Source organism: Notolepis coatsorum, assembly GCF_963971535.1.
Source record: "Notolepis coatsorum genome assembly, chromosome: 6".
Taxonomy (NCBI): domain Eukaryota; kingdom Metazoa; phylum Chordata; class Actinopteri; order Aulopiformes; family Paralepididae; genus Notolepis; species Notolepis coatsorum.
In genome coordinates this window covers 140172019-140192787 of record NC_140170.1, presented here as the reverse complement: position 1 = coordinate 140192787, position 20769 = coordinate 140172019, and the positions used below count along the sequence as shown (strand labels likewise).

Genomic DNA, 20769 nt, shown 5'->3' with positions numbered 1-20769 from the left:
AGAGAGAGAGAGAGCGAGAGAGAGAGAGAGATATTAGTGCATCAGTGAGTGTAATGGGATGTTGATTGTGTTACAACTAAGTGAGTTCAGCATTGAATAAATGTTATGAATAATAGAATGTTTAATATCTTAGAAATAATAATAAAGAATTATATTTGTAGTGCACTTTTTGTTCACTAGGATCCCAAAGAGCTACAGGGTTTAAAACAGTTTTTTTCTTTTTTTTCTTTTTTTTTTGTATAAACAGAAAGGTAGGGTAAAGCAACCTAGCCCTCTTTTGCCCTCTTGCAGTGCAAATCAGATAAGTGCTTTGCCAGAGGGTGGTGCTCTATACATTTTAAATACACACTTGTGATTTTGTCTACACAAGGAAGAGAAAGTGTAAACTAAAGATATAACTTGGAAGTTGGGATTGGTCTCTCCGTGTTCAGGAGACTCTGGCGTATAAAGGTCTATTGGATCATGTCTCCAGCACCCCCACAGCCTTAGCTACAACCACTTAATGTCAAGGCTCTCATCCACATTCATTTTCTCCCCTGCTCTCTCCTCCATGAGCTCAATGTGCAGTGGTCTATAGGTGCAGAGCTGTCAAGACAGCTTAATTACGCTTAAATAAGACTTCCTGTGGAGAAGTTTTGCCTTCAAAGAAAAGTGCTTTAAGATTTTGATTGTTTATCTAGCAGTAAAGCAAAGTAAACATCATAATAAAATACTACATTAACTCTACTCTAGCGTAGAAAAAGTCATAGAACATACCATATTTAAAAATGGTTACTATTAATTCCTCCTGATACAGCCTGTTGGCAACATGTAAAAAAAGTACATACATACCAAATAATAAAGGACAGGCTCTTATTTCATTATTCAATTACGTTAAACCCATAGCAGTGTAAAATTCACCCCTGGAACCTTTTGACGGCAGCATTAACTCAGCTTAAATAAGAATTTCATGCTCCCATTTACAGACTATTGTGGATGCAACAATATGTTTTTTGAGGCCAATACTGATATCCAATGTTTCCCTTCCCATATCGTCCGATACTGATACCGATAGACCTGACCCGCCAGATGGTCTCGACTGCTGTAGTGTGTTGGTCATGTTAAATAAAAAGTACATTAATGTAACTGCTTTGTGGTCTTAATGTAAACATTCATATTCTTTAATAATAATAATTTTTTTATTAGAGGGTTCCTTGTACAATTAACAGCATTAGTTCTCTGAGAATCTATTTTATATCCAAGCAAAACTGAAACTGAAATCAAATTAAATTGGGACCTTGTGAATTGGAATTTAATTGATTCTGGAAATTAAGCAGAGTAAAAATAGACATCTGTTGGCATTTCACGGCAGCATCAACTCAACTTGAAAGAAGAGACTGCCCTTGATCGCTTGGTATACGTATTTTAATAGTCTTTTTAGTCACCTTTTATCAGGCACTATATGCTGTAATAGGGGACAGGAAATGCTTATTTAAAAGGATAGTTTAGACTTTTGGACATTAAGTTGCCAGTAGTGTAGTGGATGCAAAGCTATTAGCTTACTTACTGAGTGGATTGGAGTTCTGTCAGAGTTCTGAGTGAACCGGGAAGATTTAGACAGGCAGCAAAACAGCAAAAATAGGATTTGGAATGAAAAAAGTTGTATTCCACACCACAACATGTAGGAAAAGGGTTACCTGGCTATTTCCAATACAAAACCACTGTAATGTCTGATTTCAGCTCCAGCATGTAGTAATACACTGGCTTTTTTCAAGAAACAAAATAGTGCCAAGTGATTGTGGTTTTGTGTTAGAAATAGGTAACCCCCGGGCGGCGCAGCGGACAAGGCGCTCGTCACCAACGCAAGAGACACTGGTATAGAATCCAGCTGTCAGCGTTGCTTCCGGCTTGGCCGGCCGTCATACTGGCTCGATTGGCAGAGTCAGCGGGAGGGAAGCCGGTGGGTGGGTCTGGGTCGTTGTGGACAGCGACTCCTACAGTTCGGTCGGGGCGCCTGCACAGCGAGGGAAGGATCTAAGAGAGGTAGAGTGACCTTCCACACGTTACACTCTCTCAGTGAGAGTCCGCGCTGCCAGGTGAAAAGAAGTGGTGGGCTGGGTACACATGTGTCGGAGGAAGCATGTGATAGTCTCCGCCCTCCCAGACCGACGGTAGGGGGTAGAGTGTGCAACGACCAGGAAGGGGATTGGGAATTGGCATAACGACTAAACATTGGGAGGGGAGAAAAACGGAAAAAGGAGGAAAAAGATCTTTTTTTAAATTAAAATAAAAATAAATAGGTAACCCTTTTGCCTGCATGTTGTGGTGTGGATTAAAACATATTTGTTTTAAGACACCGTTCTGATTTGTTCGGAACCATGCCAGAACTCTGAACATGGGTCCTCTCAGTGAGTAAGCCAATAACATTGCACCCACTACACTACTGGCAAGTATTTCATACAACTTAATGTCCAAAAATCTGAACTATCCCTTTACGTCTTTATATAGAAGTCTTTGATTTGATGCTACAGTAAAAATTTAAATAAAAAAAAAAACACCAAATGTCTATTTTACACTATAAAATACTGCTATGGGTTTACCCTCACTTATAATGAACGCATGAGCCTTTCTTTACCTTTCTTTTCATTTGGTATGTATTGTGGAGTCTTTTCTAATCACCTTTTATCAGGCCATATACATGGCCTGTATAGGCTGATGACTTGCGTTTGTGGTTTATATAATTTCTATATTATGTTACAGTATATACATATTATGTAAAGTTTAAACCACAAATGCAAGTCATCAGCCTATAATACAGAGTATATCATATTATAAACTCGTATAGTATTATTTGACATATTCCGCAATTAATATGATTTGTCCTGACGTTAATACTGTTAAGAGACTCAGCAGCCGCCATCACCCCAGTCATCACACACATAATAAACCTCTCCATAAAACAGGGACACACGTCCCAAAATACTTCAAAATTGCGAGAGTGACCCCCCTGCACAAAAAAGGCAGCAAGTTAGACCCAGGCAACTACCGCCCTGTTTCTATTCTTACCTCCATCTCGAAAGTTATGGAAAAATAATTCTACGAACAGGTCGAAAAGTACCTCACGGAAAAAAATCGAATCTACGAATTCCAATCTGGCTTCAAAACATCTCCCTCCACTGACACATGCCTTCTCTATTTGAACGACCACATCAAACAAGAGGTGGATGTGGGCAAATACTGCGGCATGGTCATGCTGGACCTACAAAAGGCATTTTACCTTGTCAATCACTCCATTTTGATTGACAAGCTAAAAGCAATAGGTTTTGATCGTTTATCAGGCCATGGTTACACTGGGGTAAAACAGCAACGTTCTATTTTCGAATGATTACGTTTGCATGTCCAAGTTAAAAAGAAACGCAGTTTTGGCAGGAAAACAAGTTTTTCTAGCGGCAGGGTGTTTTCATTTTGGAAACTCGCCGACAATGGTGCTATGTAATTTGCGCAAGCCGGATACGGAGCCGTTCTGCCCAATGGCCATGCGCAGTAGAGACCGACGCCGAATTCTCCCCTGGCTGGACCTCGACTCCGTCCATTAGTCCAAACATCAGAACTATTTCTGGGAGTCACTTGCAATATCGCGCTATAATTAATATAATTTGCTGTCCTCCTCAGATTGCTTATTCATGTGTAACACGCACGGTTATTTCCAGTGTTTACAGCAGAGCTGTCCCAAGTAGCTGCGGCTACCAACGTGTTGTCAAGTTATTGTTATAAGGAGCCCAGTCCAAAACTACAACAGTCTGCATACCCTTAACAATTGTGTGTATTGAGCCGTATTGTACCCATTCTGCAATCTGTTAAATAAAGTTTTCATCCATTTCTACTAGCGTTAACGTTACTACGTTAATAGCCTCGATGCTAACTATATACATGGAGAATGCCATTCAATTTAGCATGTAGCTAACAACATCAGAGATCTTTTTGTGAGACTAAACTATCCGCTCCTGGTGGTAAATTGTGTTGATGTTGGTTTTGTTTCATCAACAAATGAGAGGCAGAACACAGTGAATGTATCCGTTTGTTTATTGCACTTTTATTGCACTTTGTTTTCTTGCTGAAAAATAAATGCTACGTTGGCTAAATGGCTCACGCGAGGTATTTAAAGATGGTGACTTTGTTGTTTTTTAGCAGGAAGTGTAGTGACGCGTTCAACCTTTTCTGATTGGTTGAAAATGGCCTTCATGTTTGAACTACATCGCCACCTACTGCTTTGGCATTGTACTACATGTATATAGTAGACGAGACAAAATTACGTCTAACTTAACTCTTAGTTGCCTGCCAATACGCAGCGTTCTGAAAAGCAAAATGAAACGAAATGAAATGGCCTTAGTGTAACCGCAGCCTCAGTGAGCTGGATGCAATCCTACCTGGAGGGGAGAGAACAGATGGTGGAGGTAAACGGTACACTATCCCCCCCCCCCCTCCCTGTGAGCTGTGGTGTTCCACAAGGAAGCATACTAGGACCGTTACTGTTCCTAATTTATGCAAATAACATGTCGTCAGATTGTGACTGCAACTTGTTCCTGTTCGCGGATGACTCAGCCCTGCTGGTCTCTGACAAGAACAAGTTGCAGGTTGAAAAAGCCCTCAGCTCGGAACTTGGCAGAATCTGCACCTGGCTCGCAGATAACAAACTATCATTACACCTGGGTAAAACAGAGTCCATTCTCTTTGGATCAAATAACAAACTCAGCAAGACAAACAACTTTTCTGTTACAGTGGGTGACAATATTGTCACAAGGAAAGTTGAAATTACATACCTGGGTTCCATCCTAGGCAAATCTTTCCTGTGACAAAATGGCAAACAATGTAATAAAAAAAGTCAACCAACGAACAAGATTCTTGTACCGGATCTCCTCCCTGGTAAACAAGAATACCCTGAAGACTCTAGCAGGAGCACTCATTCAAGGGTACTACGACTATGCTTGCACCTCATGGTACCAAAGCACCTCAAAGGCACTAAAACAAGATTACAAACATCACAAAACAAACTGGTCAGACTACTGCTTGACCTTACTCCTAAAACACACCTCACCCCAGCCCATTTTGACAACCTAGGATGGTTGGAGTAGACGACAGAGTACAGCAACTTGCAATGGGCCTGGTCTACAAGATACACTACACGACTAAGGTACCCATGTACATGTCGAGGTACTTCCCAAAGGTCAGTGAATACCACAACCACAACACCAAAGAGAGTTCCACAAATCATGTGCAACCCAGATTCGGCACAAACAAGGGACTAAACACGTTTTGCAATTATGCAACATCAATGTGGAATGCCCTACCCACAGCCGTAAAACATTTTGAATCCCTACCCACCTTCAAAACTGCTCTAAAAGAGCACCTACGGCAGGCTGCAATTCGAAACTGGCCCCTGTAAATGTCCGAACACCCTCCCACCCACGCACCCCCTCCTGATGTACATTTCCCTCCCCCTCGTATGCATATATTTACTTTTAGGATATCTGTTTAACAGTTGTTGACAGAATCTGGCTATGGGGTGACAATAATGTGGTCAAGAGGCATGGTTTCTATCTTTAGCCTTTGGCGTGGTTTATTATTATTCACATGGTAAGCAGCAGTACTAGAGTTCTCCTCTCTCTGAGAGGCAGGTGGGAAAGAGATAGAGGGGGAGGAGACATCTCTTTATATACTCGCCACCTGGTGGCAGCATGAGTGGCTCCGCCTAGATCGCCCTCTACTGGAAACAGTTATATAAAGTTAGACAGTTACTTGCAATCCTACATAGAACCTCTAACTTTAACAACAGTACTGTATATTTGCATATCTTGTATGTCACAAATGTCATGATTAGATTAGATTAGATTTGTATATCTGAATACCTGTATGTTGTGTATGTCATAAATGTCATGAGGAATTGAAAATGGGGGACCCTGATGTAAACAAGACGAAAGTCTTTCTCTGGTCTGCATCCCCTTAACAATTGTATGTATTGAGCTGTACTGTACTGTGCCCATTCTGCAATCTGTTAATAAACTTTTCAATCAATCAATCAAAATGCAGAAGACCTTTTACAATGGAATTGCAATGGGAACTTTTATTTTGAAAATGTTTATCCATTTCTGCCCGGAAAAAGAATCCCTTATTTTAAGCTGCTTGACACTGGTGTGTGGCGCAACATCTCTTGCATTACAGAATGCGAAGAGGACGATTGATGTAGCGTTAACGTTGCGTTAGATAATAACAAACCGCTTGGTAACTTTGCATGCAGAATGGCTGACACTAAACTACAATCATTTAACGTGTTTCTCACCCAACGATTAACTGCAGCTGCTGTCGAGATATTTGGATTTGTTGAAAAAACAATAATAGATTACAATGAGGAGGTCTATCGGGGCAAACAAGAGAATCAGAGACTGCAGAGGCTGCTGGATTTGGTTTACAAACCAGAGATAAGGCTCCAAAGGGCAGGTTTGTGCCTCAGTTTTTCCTTGTCGATTACATTATGTTTAACCTTTTGGGACATTTATCAGGATAATCCGATATTAGCAATGTCTGTGGTTTGGTGGCCAGCATTAGCTACGTTTAGCAGGCCACATTAGCTTACTAGTAAAGGCCTTAGTTGGTACCCAAGCTACACCTCTGCAGTTAAAACACCCATATATTGCAACAATAACGTCAAAGCTCGCCAGCTAGCGTTCTACTAATGTTAGATATTTAGCTAAACAGAAATGGCACTGCCATTGCTCGTGGTTGATGCTATCCCACGTCCCGGGAGATTTTTTTTACATTCATGAAACATTTTAGGGAGTGGTTATGGTTAGGGATGGGTAAGGGTTTATGAACAACTTTGCATCTCAATAAAACGACGATGACCCCGTGTGGTCTAGCATCAACAGTTACTCATGTATAGTATTACAGTATATCGCAGACATATTTGTTCGCAAAAAACAGGTGATTGTAACCAACTAACATTAGCAGCAGTTAATGACAACTGTGGCCAATGAGTCTGACCTGTGTCATATTATTAGTTGGCAAGACACGTCACAAGAACATGAATTCCTATTATCTAGATAGAACACTCCAATCAGTATTGAACATGAATAAAAGTTGCAAAGACTGGACTTAATGAATGGGTGGAGCCCTGACAAATCTTGAATCTTCAGGTGGTTTGTGGCCTAATGCATATTTATTTTGGGGTCCATGGAATGAAGACTTTTGGAACATTAGGCTATATTTATGCTGGATCTATGTCAAACAATCTTGCAATTTATTTGGAGAGTATCCACTTGAGAGTCCTTTGGAGACCTAGAGATGTTTTGAGCAGCTCTCCTCTCCTGTACCATTGGGACAGCAGGCAACATGGAAACGCAGACTTTGATTTCCGGGTAGAGATGGAGATGGTCAGCAGGGAGAGGAGGAGTGAACCTGGTGCCTTTCAAGATCCAAGAGGAACTAGCTTTACAGGGAGGAACCAGTCAAGCCTCAAGAGTTAATCTTTAGTTCAGTGCTGCAGCTTCAAATAATCAGGACCTACTTTGATAAGGCAAAGTACAAGATGATAACAGAATGAAAGAACAGCTAAATAAACATGTACCGAGAAACAGGTTGTGTCAGAATGGGACGGTGACAAGATGAGCATAGAGCTCCCCTCTACAGCTGCATTATTCCCATGTCTGGGCAATGGGAACTCGTCAAGTCAACTGAGTACCAGTAGCTGCATATGGAAAGGCTTTTAAAAGATAATTTGACTTAATGAAGGGTCGCAAAGGGACGAAACGTTTCAGCTGGCATACTTGAGCACCTTTCCAGGATCGATCTGTGAAGACACTTGAAATACCAAGAGTCCAGCCCAAGAGCCCATACAAACGGATCGATTTTCTGCATCTTTTGTTTACAGGATCGACTGTTGGATCTAAAGAAAAATGTATAGTCTATAATCTTGTTATGTTTTGGTATGATTACCCAAAACTAATGGTGAAGTTTATGTGGAAACCTTAAAGCTGTCACATGTAGAATAGACAATAGCTACTTCACTTGACACAATATTTAAGTTGTTCTAGTGAGAGAAACCTTAAAACTGCTGTTGGGAATGTTTCTATAGATGAGCAAAAGCCTACATTTGAAAGACGCAAATGGGCACTATGACAAATACTGTGCCAGGCGTCAAAGATAAATGGGATTGGTGCCAATATAAGTAGTCACTTGATTTAATCCAAACAGCTGTGTGGCATTTAGTTTACTTAAATGAGCAGTTGTGGAAAAGTAATTGCGTTTGATATTTTATAGTTTCTTCATTGTCAATTAGAGGGACGTTTCTTTATTAGAATTGGCCATTCAAAGTAGTTATGGACTTACTAAAATAGCCCAAAGCCTCCTTTACCCTTTTTGTCTGAACGTAGTTCTCATATGTATCACTATGTGGCAGAAAATTCACAAATTATTTCCTTCTTATTTTCGTAGAAAGAAATCCATTGCTTTGTCTTCCTTGAAAATGTACCTCTGAGTGACTTCTTTCTGGCTTTTTTTGTTTGGTACTAGCCTCCCATTGGCATCTGTTAGTAATGCTGGTGCATTAGTCAAGTATATGAAATATTTTTTTGTCTGCATGCTATTCCACTTAATTGTATAAGCTCTTGTAAATAGTAAGAATAGGAACTGAAATCGAACAGAAATGGTTTCATACCACCATTGACTTACACTGATAACAAGAGGCTGGTGCCTACTCCTCAAAAACCAAAACACTGGCATGTAAAGTTTGTTACAAGAGGTTTGGTTAGTGATTAATAGGAAAGGATTCTAAACGTCCTGCATTTTGGGTTATTAACGACAGGTTGACCATGTCATGGCTGCCACCAAGGCAACGATGCCCAAGAGGTTTAAATTGTGTTCAAACCTCTGCCAGTTCATGCAGTCAAGTGATCAGATACTTCACAGTAGCTAGGACCAGTAATAACACATTTTCCTATCAACTCTTTCAGAAACAAACCAGCTTAAACCCCCTGTATCTACAAAGGAGGCTTCCCTTCAGGAGCAGAACTGTGAGCTGGAATTGATTCCCAGTGTAGTTCCGGAGCAGCCAGGCCTCCTGCTGCATATCAAACGGGAACAGGAGGAATTCTGGACCAGCTCTGAGGAGCAGCCACATACACTGATCGGATATAATGGTCAGAACCTACATTACTCTGGTCCAGTGGAGCATAGTAACGAAGGAAACAACTCAAACAAACTTTATGAAAGAGGACAGCATGCAGACATCCCACCATTGGAACTAGATGATGGTGCAGAGCCATCTTCAGCAGCAGAAGCAAACTGCTCTGAGGCTAAGAAGAAATGTGTGTTCAAGTGCTATATCTGCAATGAACACTTCAGCGAAAAAATGCAGCTAAAATGGCACCTTCAGGCTCACTCAAACAATAAAGGAATTCACTGCTATATCTGTGGTTTGACTGTAGCGTCTAAGAGTGAATTGGAACGCCACATGAGAGTGCACTCAGGGGAGAGACCCTATGCTTGCAGTGTTTGTGGAAACCGATATAAATGGAAAAAACATATCAAAGAACACATGAGGACTCATACAGGAGAAAGACCTTACACCTGCCACATTTGTGGGAGGAGTTTCACCAGAGGCACCAACATGACTAAACACATTAGATTAACACACAAAGAGCATAAACCATACAAATGCATACAATGTGGTCAATGCTTTCCTATGCAAATGTTGATGAGACAACACATAAAAAAGGTTCACGAAGTCAACATCGGGTGAAATGCTGTAATGTAATGATGACACTACATAAGCAGCCTATTTTAGTTTGTTTTCAAAAACATTTTTAATAATATATATAGAGTCGCCCTCTGTTGGTAGTGTTCCTACCTCGGAGAGAAAATGTCTTGAATTCTCCATATAGAATTTTATAAAAAATTATATCTTGCACAGTGAAAGTCGTCCTTTATTCATTTGGATTATCTTTGTGTGATTACATCTTTGTGCAGTTACGAAATGTAACGTTTTTAACTTTTAAAAAAATGGCACATTAATCCCTTTTGTAGTTTATTGCTGTACAGTAGGTCTGGGCGATTAAGAGTTTAAATTTCAATTAGGATTTTGGCTTCCCACGATCATGAAAACAAGATAAATCGAGATAAAAACGATAATTGTACCGCATGCCGTTTTGTCATGCATTGTAAATGCAGCACACCATTCCTTCACAGTAGTGCACTCCACCCCTCCCCCCAGGCCCAAACAGTAGTATCAGCTCATGTTAAGAGGTAGCCACGGCACGTTTCTCCAGTTATTTAGAAATTACTTGTAGAAGATGACCAAAAGATAAAACAAATTCAGTCATCAATCATCATAATGATGTTCTCACATCAATGAGTAATCGTGTTTAATAATCGTGATTACCATACCAATAAAAAATAATTTGCCATAATCAAGCACCCCTACTGTATAGCCTATATTCCAAAAGGAACATATCAGAATATGTTCACTTGTAAGGATGGCCGTTGTCATGTTTAATTTTGAATGGAGACTATGAATGGATACTTGCTGCATTTACAGGCAAGCTTACATGGGTCACTGTTCATAGAAAATTTTGACCAATTAGAATGTCAACTAATTAAGGTCTGACTGATATAATAATACAAATAATTATAGTTATGATTAACTCTCTCGTGGCTGCTGTTATGAAGTCACTTTAATTACCTGCCTCAAACCTGAAGTTGGAAGAAAAAGGATGACAATATGAGTATCTTCTCTGCCATTAAAATGCTTTTGTAAAATGATGACCTTGTTACTGCTTGCCATTCTGTAATCTCAAGCCACTTATTGAGAACATGAATTTGACTTCAGTTGCTTTGACACTCGATGGGTAGACGATTCCCAGTTTGAGGCTCACGTGAGTGCACAGTCAAATGCTCACCGACACTGTTGACACAGTCAATGTCGAGTGTAACCGGGGCCGTTGGTAACACATTTCCGTTTCCATCCTTGCAGACTCCAAGCCACCAACTTTTCCTGCATCAACTGAAGAGATTTCCCCAAAGCAGCAGCCCATCGAGCAGGAGTGGAACCCCGGTCTGGAGGAGCCGGGACCCTCCCAGATTAAAGTTGAGGACAAGTTGGAACTATGGACCGGTCAAAATGAGGAGCCACCTTCGGCAGAGGATAGCGATGATGGGGATGCCTTAACACGAGAGCTGATCAAAACGGTACAGGAACTAGAGAACCACACCACAACAGAGAACAGCACACTGACGGACAACAGCGAGCCACAACCGTCCTCAGCAGAAGACCCCAACGGGATTGAAGCTACGAAGAGCAATGACACTTTCTATCGCTGCCACATCTGCAATTTCATTTTCACCAAAGAAGTTGTGCTGACGTGGCATCTCAAGACTCATACAGACAAAGGGACGTTTGACTGTCAAATATGCGGTAAACATATACCATGCCAGAGTACCTTGCAAACTCACATGAGAGTGCATACAGGAGAGAGACCTTACAGCTGCCACTTCTGTGGGAAAAGTTTTAAACTGAAAGGCCACATGAAGGAACATATAAGGACTCACACAGGGGAGAAACCCTTCATCTGCCACATCTGTGGAAAATCATTCAATCGAGGCTCCACTATGAGGAAACACGTTTTTGTGAAACATAACGAGGAGAGACCATACAAATGTACCGATTGTGACGAATTATTTACTGAAAGGCTGCTGATGAAAAGACACATGCGGAAAGTCCACGGCGTCAAACTGTCCACCTGAAATGCTGTCCCTCCAGTGTTGATCAATAAGTGATGTTCGTGTCAGAGGCCTGTGAATCCTTTGTAAGAATTGCATTATTTTATAGTGCAGGTTCAATGGGCCTCTTTTATCAATATTTCCATATATGTAAAACGTTGAAAGTTGATAAACTACTGTGCCAGTTTACGTAAAACACTAAATATGCGTGCAAACTGTTTCCAAACACTCATTATCTAACTTAAAGTGGAAATTAGTTTGCGTCCTGTTATATTTAAGAAGCTTTCTTTTAGAGATGTTTGTGTGTATATAAATATATAAATGTAGTCCATTTATATATTTTGCTTGATAAGAGGCCCAACGTCATGAAAAAAGGAAAAGGGGTGTTTTACAGAACTATTTATTGTACATATAATTTCACAAATAACTCCACTGTAAACTGTCTTTGCACAACTATTTGGTTTGAGAGTTGGTGAATCATTGAATTTGCCCCTTGATGCCGTCTGAAAGTTTATTCTATGTTGTATTAAACACAGCTCAGTGAAATTATGAAATATATACAAATAGCAGCATGGCCTAAATCCTGTTGGTGGATATTGTTTTAGTAGCTGTTTTATATACTCTGTACAGTCAATATGAGCTCTTGTGAAATTAAATCAATACAAAGTATACAACGTATACAATCAAATGACTAATAAACTGAAGACTATGGCAAAATGCATTCTTTGAGTATAAATGAATCCACAAGGTATTAAAAATGATATCACTGGAAGACAAACCAATAGTCAAACTTGTTTTATTTGTCTTATTTGTCACTAACTCAAATTAAATGAATGTGTGATATTATTTGCAGAATGAATCAGCATTGTTTTTCCGGTGAAGTGCCACTTTAAATGTATGGATACAACTCAGTGAAAGACTGTGATAGGATGGTGCTTGTTGAGACAAGTGGGTTGTGGGTAATGAAAAGGTGGGTGGAAATGTGTTCAGGGAGTACATGCATACGATGGTATGATTTGGTGAGAGTCCAAAGATTAGCTTACATCCAAAGCACATAATGCACTCTAAATGGCGGTGTGGTGGTGCTACAGTATGACATTTTTTATAGATGGGTAAGAGTTTCTCTACGATGCCATAACAGACCCAGAGCCAAACCAGGAGGGAGAAAGGTGAAAATTAGACAAACAAGTGAAAAGCTGTTGATTCGTGGTCTAGGTGGGAATTACGTTTTTTTTTTTTTAATTGCTCATCATGGCTGGCAACCAATTACAGTATAAATGGTGCATTTATATAACGCTTTATCCAAAGCGCTTTGTAATTTGTTCCTCACATTTGACCCATTCACACACATGGTGGAGGTAACCATCCATCGGGAGCAGTTAGGGGTTAAGTGTCTTGCTCAAGGACACTTCGACACACTGTCGGGGAGGAGCTGGAATCGAGCCACGAACCTCCGGATTACCAGACGACTGCTCTACCTCCCGACCCACTGTCGGGGCACTTCACCAAAAAACAATGTTGATTTATTTTGCACATAATCTCACATCCAACAACAGTTTTACACACGTTAATTTTGTTTGACAGTTCAAACTCATTCACTCTCAATAACGGTCAAGAGTTTTTGGATGTGTGAGATTATGTGCAAAATAAATCAACATTGTTTTAAAGCGCCCCTTTAAATATCCATTCAGTTAGCAGTCTTTTGTACTTGAACCATCTATGCCCCTTCAATCCGTTTGAGCCCATAAAGTTATGTAACTGAACTCAAAGACCTTTTCAGCACAGATGAAAGGTCACTGGTTCAGACGACGACGACGGGGGGGGGGGGGGGGGGGGGGGGGGGGTGTACTGATTGCCTAAGAACTGTGCAATGTTACTTAACTGCCAGAGTTGTACCCTTCCTGCTGACTTGTACAGAACATAAAGAGTCAGCTAAATGACTAAATGTAAATGTTCAGGAAACTAATATTCAGGGGCCAATATTAGGGATACTTAGTTATGTAAAGGAAATATCACCATTGAGGATCAGGAGTTTTTAAGTTTAGAAGCTTATTTAAATTACTTAAATCCAAGTGGCGACTCCACTGGTTTTTCACCTCATTTTAAAGTTGTATTTTTAGACATTAACAAACCAGACACAGCAGAACCATGAGGCCAGTTGACTTACCGTCTTGCCATCGTTGCCGAAGAGCAGCAGGCCTGCCTTGGTGACCAGGCCGGGGTGGCTGGCACCCGGGATCTCTAGGGGCTGACTGTTAGCCACCGCACTGTTGTCAACCAGAGTGGAGCCATAGAATGTCACTTTCTACATAAGGAAAGAACCACATCACAGCAGTGTGAGTTTTATAGTGACCCGAAAAGGGGTATCCAGGATAGGAGGTACCTAATTTACTTATTTCAAACCCTGTCCCCTTTTCTTGATCCTCCAATCACAACTGTTGCTTCCCATCTCTATAGTTACCTATTGTATGCTGTGAAGCCCTCTGAAATGTTACTACCAGTGTGATTCTTCAGAGATATGACTGACTCTTCCACTAGGATTGTTAACAAATACTAGGAATGTCTGTATCCATTATCACAAAAAAAAATGCTTTTCAGGATGGACTGAAACAAATCACATAGGCTTATTAAAAACATTCCTTTAATTGCGGTAACGTCATGGCAATAAAAGAAAAAAAAGCAGTGACACTTTATACCGTCAGTTCAGATTACTATGAAAAGGAAGATGAGGGGGGGGGAATCAGAAACACATAAGCAATGTGGATCCAAAAGATATTCTTACTTGGCCGTCCACCTCTGCCCAGGCTCCAGGGACCTTGTCGTTGCCTCTGATCCAGTTGTGGAGAGTCTCCGCAGACTGGTTCCAGTCAATCTGTGCAGAGGCGTGAGAATCGAGTGTTCATCCATCTCTTCAGCTCCAACATGCACAGTAAAGCTACATCGGTTATTCTTATGTTAACCCTTTCACTACCACACTACAGAAGGTTAACCCTTTACTATCACTATCACTGTGATAGTAAAGGGTTAACCTTCTGTAGTGTGGCAGTAAAGGGTTAACCTTCTGTAGTGTGGCAGTGAAAGGGTTAACCTTCTGTATTGTCGTACCCGTTTGGTAGTGCGGCAGTGAAAGGGTTAATGGGGATGTTTGGAAATACTGATGTACAATATGTTGGAAAACAAGATGTTCAAATCCTGAAGAAATGGGCCTTCAGCAACTGATGCATGTAGTTAGTAAAATCCTTTTGCACAAAGACCCCTTCAACCTAAAAGCACATACTATAAGTGTGTCTCTTTCATATCTAAACAAGCTACTGTATCTAGTCAACAGAACTTTACGAGTAGATCAGGCCCAAGCAGAAATCAGAAACGTTATTTGCCTAATTCACTAAATGTAGTGGATTATGTTTTTTGGGACAGTAGTGCAAAGATAAAGTCATAGAGCAACAGCCACAAGTGGGGGAAATGACAATTGGACCTCACATATACAGGATAAAAGAACAGTACAACAAACAACAGATGGTAGACCAGAGGTGGAGAGTAAAACAGATATGCTAGATACTCAAAAAGGGACCATCCCCAAACCTTGGTCTGATTAAAGACCCATGGACATTATTTACAAAACCATGCCAAACCGGGTGCCTGGAGGTCGCTGTTTGACGACATCACAGATTCTACCTTTACGTAAGTGTGCTTATATTTTACTTCAATACTGTCTAGAGTCTAGACGCTTAGTCCAACTTACTTAACAGTACTTACTTGAGCAATATATTTCAGAACTCTTGCCACCACTGTGATAATCTATAGGAATCAATATATTTAACTCCTCCCACCTCTGTGGTAATCTATAGGAATTGATGTGCATAAAGTAAAAGTACCTTAGAATTATCCTTCTTCTGGATACATTCATATGTTGCCCCCTCCTCTGGCTGGATGATCTTTGGGGCCTTTCCATCTGCAATCAGCCTCACTGCATCCACCTGCAAACAACCACAAAGTGGAAGTAGTTTTCAGATGTGCGCCATGATACCAATAACACCATAGAGTCTTGAATCTGTTATGTAAATGTCCAGTTAGTTTGGTCTGGTTATAGCAGACCACATCAAAGCATGTGTTTGTATTGTCACTGAACTACGGCTCTGGACTTTGCCATCGAGGTATGTTCTATATTGTGAAATTAAAGAGCAGGTCAGAGGTCAAGCTGCTGTAAGTACAGTATAGAGGTGGAGGGATATGAAGCCTGAGGCCATGTTTGTTTCTGACTAAATATGGATGTTTTATTTTTGTTTTATTTCAGCCCTAGTCATAAAGCCAATAATACACGAGAAGCCGTGGTATGTCATGAATATTGCCACGGCTGTGATGCGCCCGCAGGCACGAGAACGCAGCTCGAGTGCCATAGGCATCACAGCCGTGGCAATATTCATGACATACCACGGCTTCTTGTGTATTATTGCTTTTATACAACAGGTTGTGTCGGGAAAAATATAGGATGAATACAGACAATTCTAGGGTCTTTTATATCGATTTCAGTGAACTTGGCATAGAAAATTCCTAAAGATGTCTTGTTGCTATGGAATTTCAAATGGAGTAGGCTATCAACAAGCTTGACAACGCAAACTAATGACGTATTATTAGTCTAATGCAAGCGAAAGTCGGAGAAAGTCATCAGCACCTTGGGGGATCAGCACCTTGGCCAGTTCAATGCCCAGGCCATCAACTATCAACTAGGCCCGTCCTCTTTATCTATCCACTCGTTTATGGTTAACAGGTATGTTAAATCAAACGTAACGTTGTCCATGGAGTAGGTCATGTTGACACAGTTTCCGTTTGATGAATGGCAGTTGAAACTTTTTACAACATTCTAAAGCCAGCGTAGTGGTATATTCATGGTGATTTAACCGTGAGTGTATCATGAATATACTCACTGTTTTGAACGCTCTCGACCAATCACAATGCGTGGTCGTAACTACCTGTTGTATAATGAGATACATTGTTCAGCCCTCCAGACTTACCGTGCCTTTGACTCCCTCAGGGAAAAGAAACCTCTTGTAGATGGTGTTTACGGTGTCATTGGGCTCTACATCACACTCCCTCTGCAGCAGGATTGGTCCAGTGTCCAGTCCGTCATCAGCCCAGAAGACTGTGAACCCACCCTTTTTGTCACCATGGATCAAGGTCCTGTGTGGTCACAACCAATGGGTGAGAAACCAGACTGATATACTGTAATTGTACACATAATCATACTTAGCATCAGAATGTACAGAAGCAGTTTTACATGTAGGCTTTGCTTTCACTTATTTGGGACAGCCATGTCATCTGTCCTCCCATCAACCAAGAGATCTATCTAACCAAGAGCCACCAGGCATAATGTCCTAAATGTCACCTGGTCCCATGTCCAAAATGTCTGTTTAAGTTAAGGCCAGACAATGCTTCACAGATTTAGTTTAATTGAACATCCCTTTGACGGTTGTCCAGGCAATGTTTTCCCCACGACCAATATCACACCATGTGCTGTACCAATGCCCGACCCGACTTCAACTAGCAGCGTCTCACCAGTTGATGGCGGAAGCGCCCCTGTGGCGAGGCAGCAGGGAGGGGTGGTAGATGACGGAGCCGTGCCTGGGGTGGTCGATGACCTCCATGGGGATGAATTGGGAGCAGAAGGGCATGACATTGAGCTCTGCGCCCGTGGCCTTGTACTGGTTCACCACCTCTGGGATGGCCTGGCCCTTCACACGCCAGCGGGGGAATTTGAAGACAGGAATGCCATCCTTCTCCGCCTCTGTGGCTGTTAGCAGGGAAAGAGAACAAGGGTTACATCACCAACTCTTCTTCCAAATGTTTCATAATGAAACATTGGTGATGGCTTCTATTGGCTTCACATGTCATAATAAATAAAATAAAAAATTGGAAATAACCGAAAACTGGGACTATTATCCAGACCTTAACAAAGGCCTTTTTCAGGTGAAAATCCTTTTTAAAGCCTCCATTTCCTTCAGTACAACAAAGTTTACACACCTTTTTTCTGCTGCCAAATACAATGCAGACCGTTTTGTGAGTCATTACTCTTTGCAAGTCTCTTTTGTATTTAATTTTTTTGTTCCCCCTGTGCCCCCCCCCCCCCCCCCCCGTTACCCTTTGAGAAGCCCTTTTGTCCTCTCGCCAGGCCATTGTAAATAAGAATTTGTTCTTAATTGACCTGCCTGGTTAAATAAATACAAATAAATAAATCAAACTAAAGTGCATGAAATGGGGCAACAGTGGCTCAGGAGGTAGAGCGGTCGTTCGATTCGGCTCCTTGAACATGCCACTTAAACCCTAACTGCTCCGAATGAGCAGGTTGGCACCTTGCATGGTCGCCTCTGCTATGAATGTGTGAGTGAATAGGTGTATGTGAGGCATACGTTCTTTGGATAAAAGCTCTATATAAATGCAGTCCATTTTATGAAGCCATTTTACAGTGCACCAGAAAAATTACCATTCAATAATGTAGATATCAAAAAATTTGATTTCAGTGGGAATTGCTTCCGTTTTCTATTTCTATTTATAATCCATTCAAACTGGTCTCTGACACCATTGAGGCCTTGACAAATCATATTCTTCAGCAGTAGATGCTCTATTGAAAAAAGTGTACCTATCTCAAACGCTGCCCTCTTTTCCTTGATCCTCCAATCACAACTGTCACTTTCCTCCTCGGACAACTATTCGTATTCAAGGTAACATGGGGACATACAACGTTTCCCTGTATAATGTCACGATCTCTATCTGCTGGTCTCACCCAGTGGGTCTGCTTTTCCATCCTTGTCAGGAATAGTGAAGACCCCCACGATGGTGTGGCCCTCCTTCCTCAGCTCCTTGTACACTTCCTGACCAAACAGGCTCTGACCAATCACTGCGATCCTCATCCTCAGACCTCGCAAGCTTCTGGAGGGGCAACAACACACAAAACACTCAAAAGAATAGAAATACTGTAGGAAAAAGATGCATTTTTGTATCATGAGTTTAATTTCTTGTTTTTCATTGGTTGTTTCTAGTTGAGCATGGGGGCTGGGGTTGGGTGGGGGGACGGTTATTGGGGGGTGGCATGCCTGAGTCAATGTGACATAATTTAGTGTGTTCCCTGATTTGTACTGTTTTGGGGAAATTGTAGTCTGTAATCTCGTTTCTTAACCAATCATCTGAGATGTATAGGTTAGAATGTGTAACATCTTCATGATGTAAACAAGACGAAAGTATTTCTCTGGTCTGCATCCCCGTAACAATTGTGTGTATTGAGCTGTACTGTATTGTACCCATTCTGCAATCTGTTAATAAAGTTTTCAATCAATCAATCAATCAATCAATCAATCAATCAATCAATCATTATGTTCAACACACACACAGTATAAATGTATGCGTGTCATATAATTCTGAGTTCAGAAATCTTGAAAAGTGCACTGTAATCATGTTGGAGTGTTTTGCTGGCAAGTATGGGCTGGTGGAGAGTGCTGTTCTGACTACCTGTTGCAGCCAATCACATCCAACAGCCCAGTCATGCCTCTAGAGGTTTGACCAATCGAATCCACGGAGTATAGAAAGCATTTTGACAGCTCACTGCATTGACTATCTATGTGTGTGAAGAAAACTCTAAACGTATGGAATCACTCTTCAACGCTCTGCAACGATAACTCATGCATGCATTAGCGGCTAAAGCATAATGTAGGCTAAGATTATGTGCTATACAAACTACTATAATCCCTTGTAACTAAATAACTGTTATTTGCAAACCCGAGCTACAACAATCATTAAACAGCCAATGAGGCGAGGGAACCTTTATTATTAACTATATTATAGCCTACTATGTTGCGATGTGAGCAAGAGCATTAGTAGTACACACAGAAAAAATTAATTGTCAATAAAAAAAAATAATAATCAACGCCCTTACCCCTGCTGTGTAGTGCAGACTCAAGTCAACTTGGTCGGAAAAGAGCGCTCGGATTGATAGCGTCGCTCTTTATTTCGACCAAAAGTGAGAAAGGGCTGCGCCCTGCGCCATAGAAGTTAGAACTGTCTGCAACTCTGCACACATGCGAGCGCCGTAATTACATAACATTCAAATCGAGTGGTGTGATAGGACGCTCCAGGGGCCGTAGGGAGGGCCGGGGGCGTCAACCTGGCAAATGAATCGTGTATGAATTAAGTAACAAGAAAAGTAACAGTAAGCTCATGGATCATGTGTGATTTTCTGACTGAAGGAAATTGGTTATTGGTTTTGATTCAAAGACTCAACTATGGTTTAATTAAATGCCATTTATGTATATTTAGCCACTCGCTATCATTTATAAAACACAATAATGATTCTACCTATACCCAGTTCATGAATGTTTATACTATATGTCTGATGTCTGTTTGTTTAAGGACATTCCTGGGGAAATTACCTGGCACACAGGAAGTGATTTTATGTCACCAGCAGCAACAGCAGTTTGTTTGGAATGAATAGAATTAATGATTCTTCAAGATGGAAAGAGTGCAAAAATGAAACAGCAATGATCACTTATCACCAACACTCAACACATATAGCCAAAACAAACCAAAATGAGGATCTTCAGGATTTTTGCGGAGCTTTAATGAGAATATAGGCTCTGATTTGAGAAACGTTCAATACTGGCTTTGCTTTGACCCCATACTGAGGCCCCCAAAATTTAATAGGCCTGCATGAGATTTGCATAGCCTATTCACATTGTCTATGCATAGCTAGCTATAATAAACAGGCTACAATGATTAGGTTTCTCCTGACAGAAAACCAAGCCGTTAGTAAACTGGTCCCAAGTCAAAAAAGCATTTTAACATTTGTCACTAAATATTCGAGTTCCCTGGTTTTCAAGTGGAGCGTTCTTGATCGTTAGAACTTAATCTCAAGAAGCTCCTCCAACCTATGGTCCTCTGCTCAGCCGTCATTTTAGTTTAGTTGGGAATTTTCAAGGGACCCCGATTTACTATCCAGGGTTGACCCCAAGATTGGGAAAGCCTGGCTTATAGGCA

The 20769-nt window shown here is 41.0% G+C and overlaps 2 protein-coding genes across 5 annotated transcripts in view; one reads left to right on the top strand and one right to left on the bottom strand.

Moving 5' to 3' along the window:
• Window positions 1–19803, bottom strand: part of aldh1l1 (aldehyde dehydrogenase 1 family, member L1) — a 44260-nt gene extending 24457 nt beyond the window's left edge. Inside the window, exons 1-7 of the mRNA XM_084315755.1 lie at window positions 19673–19803; window positions 18527–18672; window positions 17302–17536; window positions 16761–16926; window positions 15624–15725; window positions 14531–14620; window positions 13916–14053 (exon numbers count right to left, since the gene is read on the bottom strand). Coding sequence (XP_084171881.1) covers window positions 13916–14053; window positions 14531–14620; window positions 15624–15725; window positions 16761–16926; window positions 17302–17536; window positions 18527–18653 — 858 coding nt within the window. The 5' untranslated portion in view covers window positions 18654–18672; window positions 19673–19803. The remainder of the gene's footprint in view (window positions 1–13915; window positions 14054–14530; window positions 14621–15623; window positions 15726–16760; window positions 16927–17301; window positions 17537–18526; window positions 18673–19672) is intronic.
• LOC311231177 (uncharacterized protein) lies at window positions 6215–12477 on the top strand. 4 transcript variants are annotated; one of them, XM_084317697.1, is made up of 3 exons: window positions 6215–6474; window positions 8985–9044; window positions 11003–12477. In XM_084317697.1, exons 1-3 carry the CDS (start codon window positions 6276–6278, stop codon window positions 11770–11772), a joined length of 1029 nt encoding a protein of 342 aa, XP_084173823.1. In that variant the 5' UTR covers window positions 6215–6275; the 3' UTR covers window positions 11773–12477. The 4 variants fall into 4 exon arrangements, with proteins under 4 accessions (XP_084173823.1, XP_084173822.1, XP_084173821.1 ...); XM_084317696.1 differs by having other exon boundaries at window positions 8985–9170; XM_084317695.1 differs by having other exon boundaries at window positions 8985–9338.
• Window positions 19804–20769: the final 966 nt, after the last annotated feature.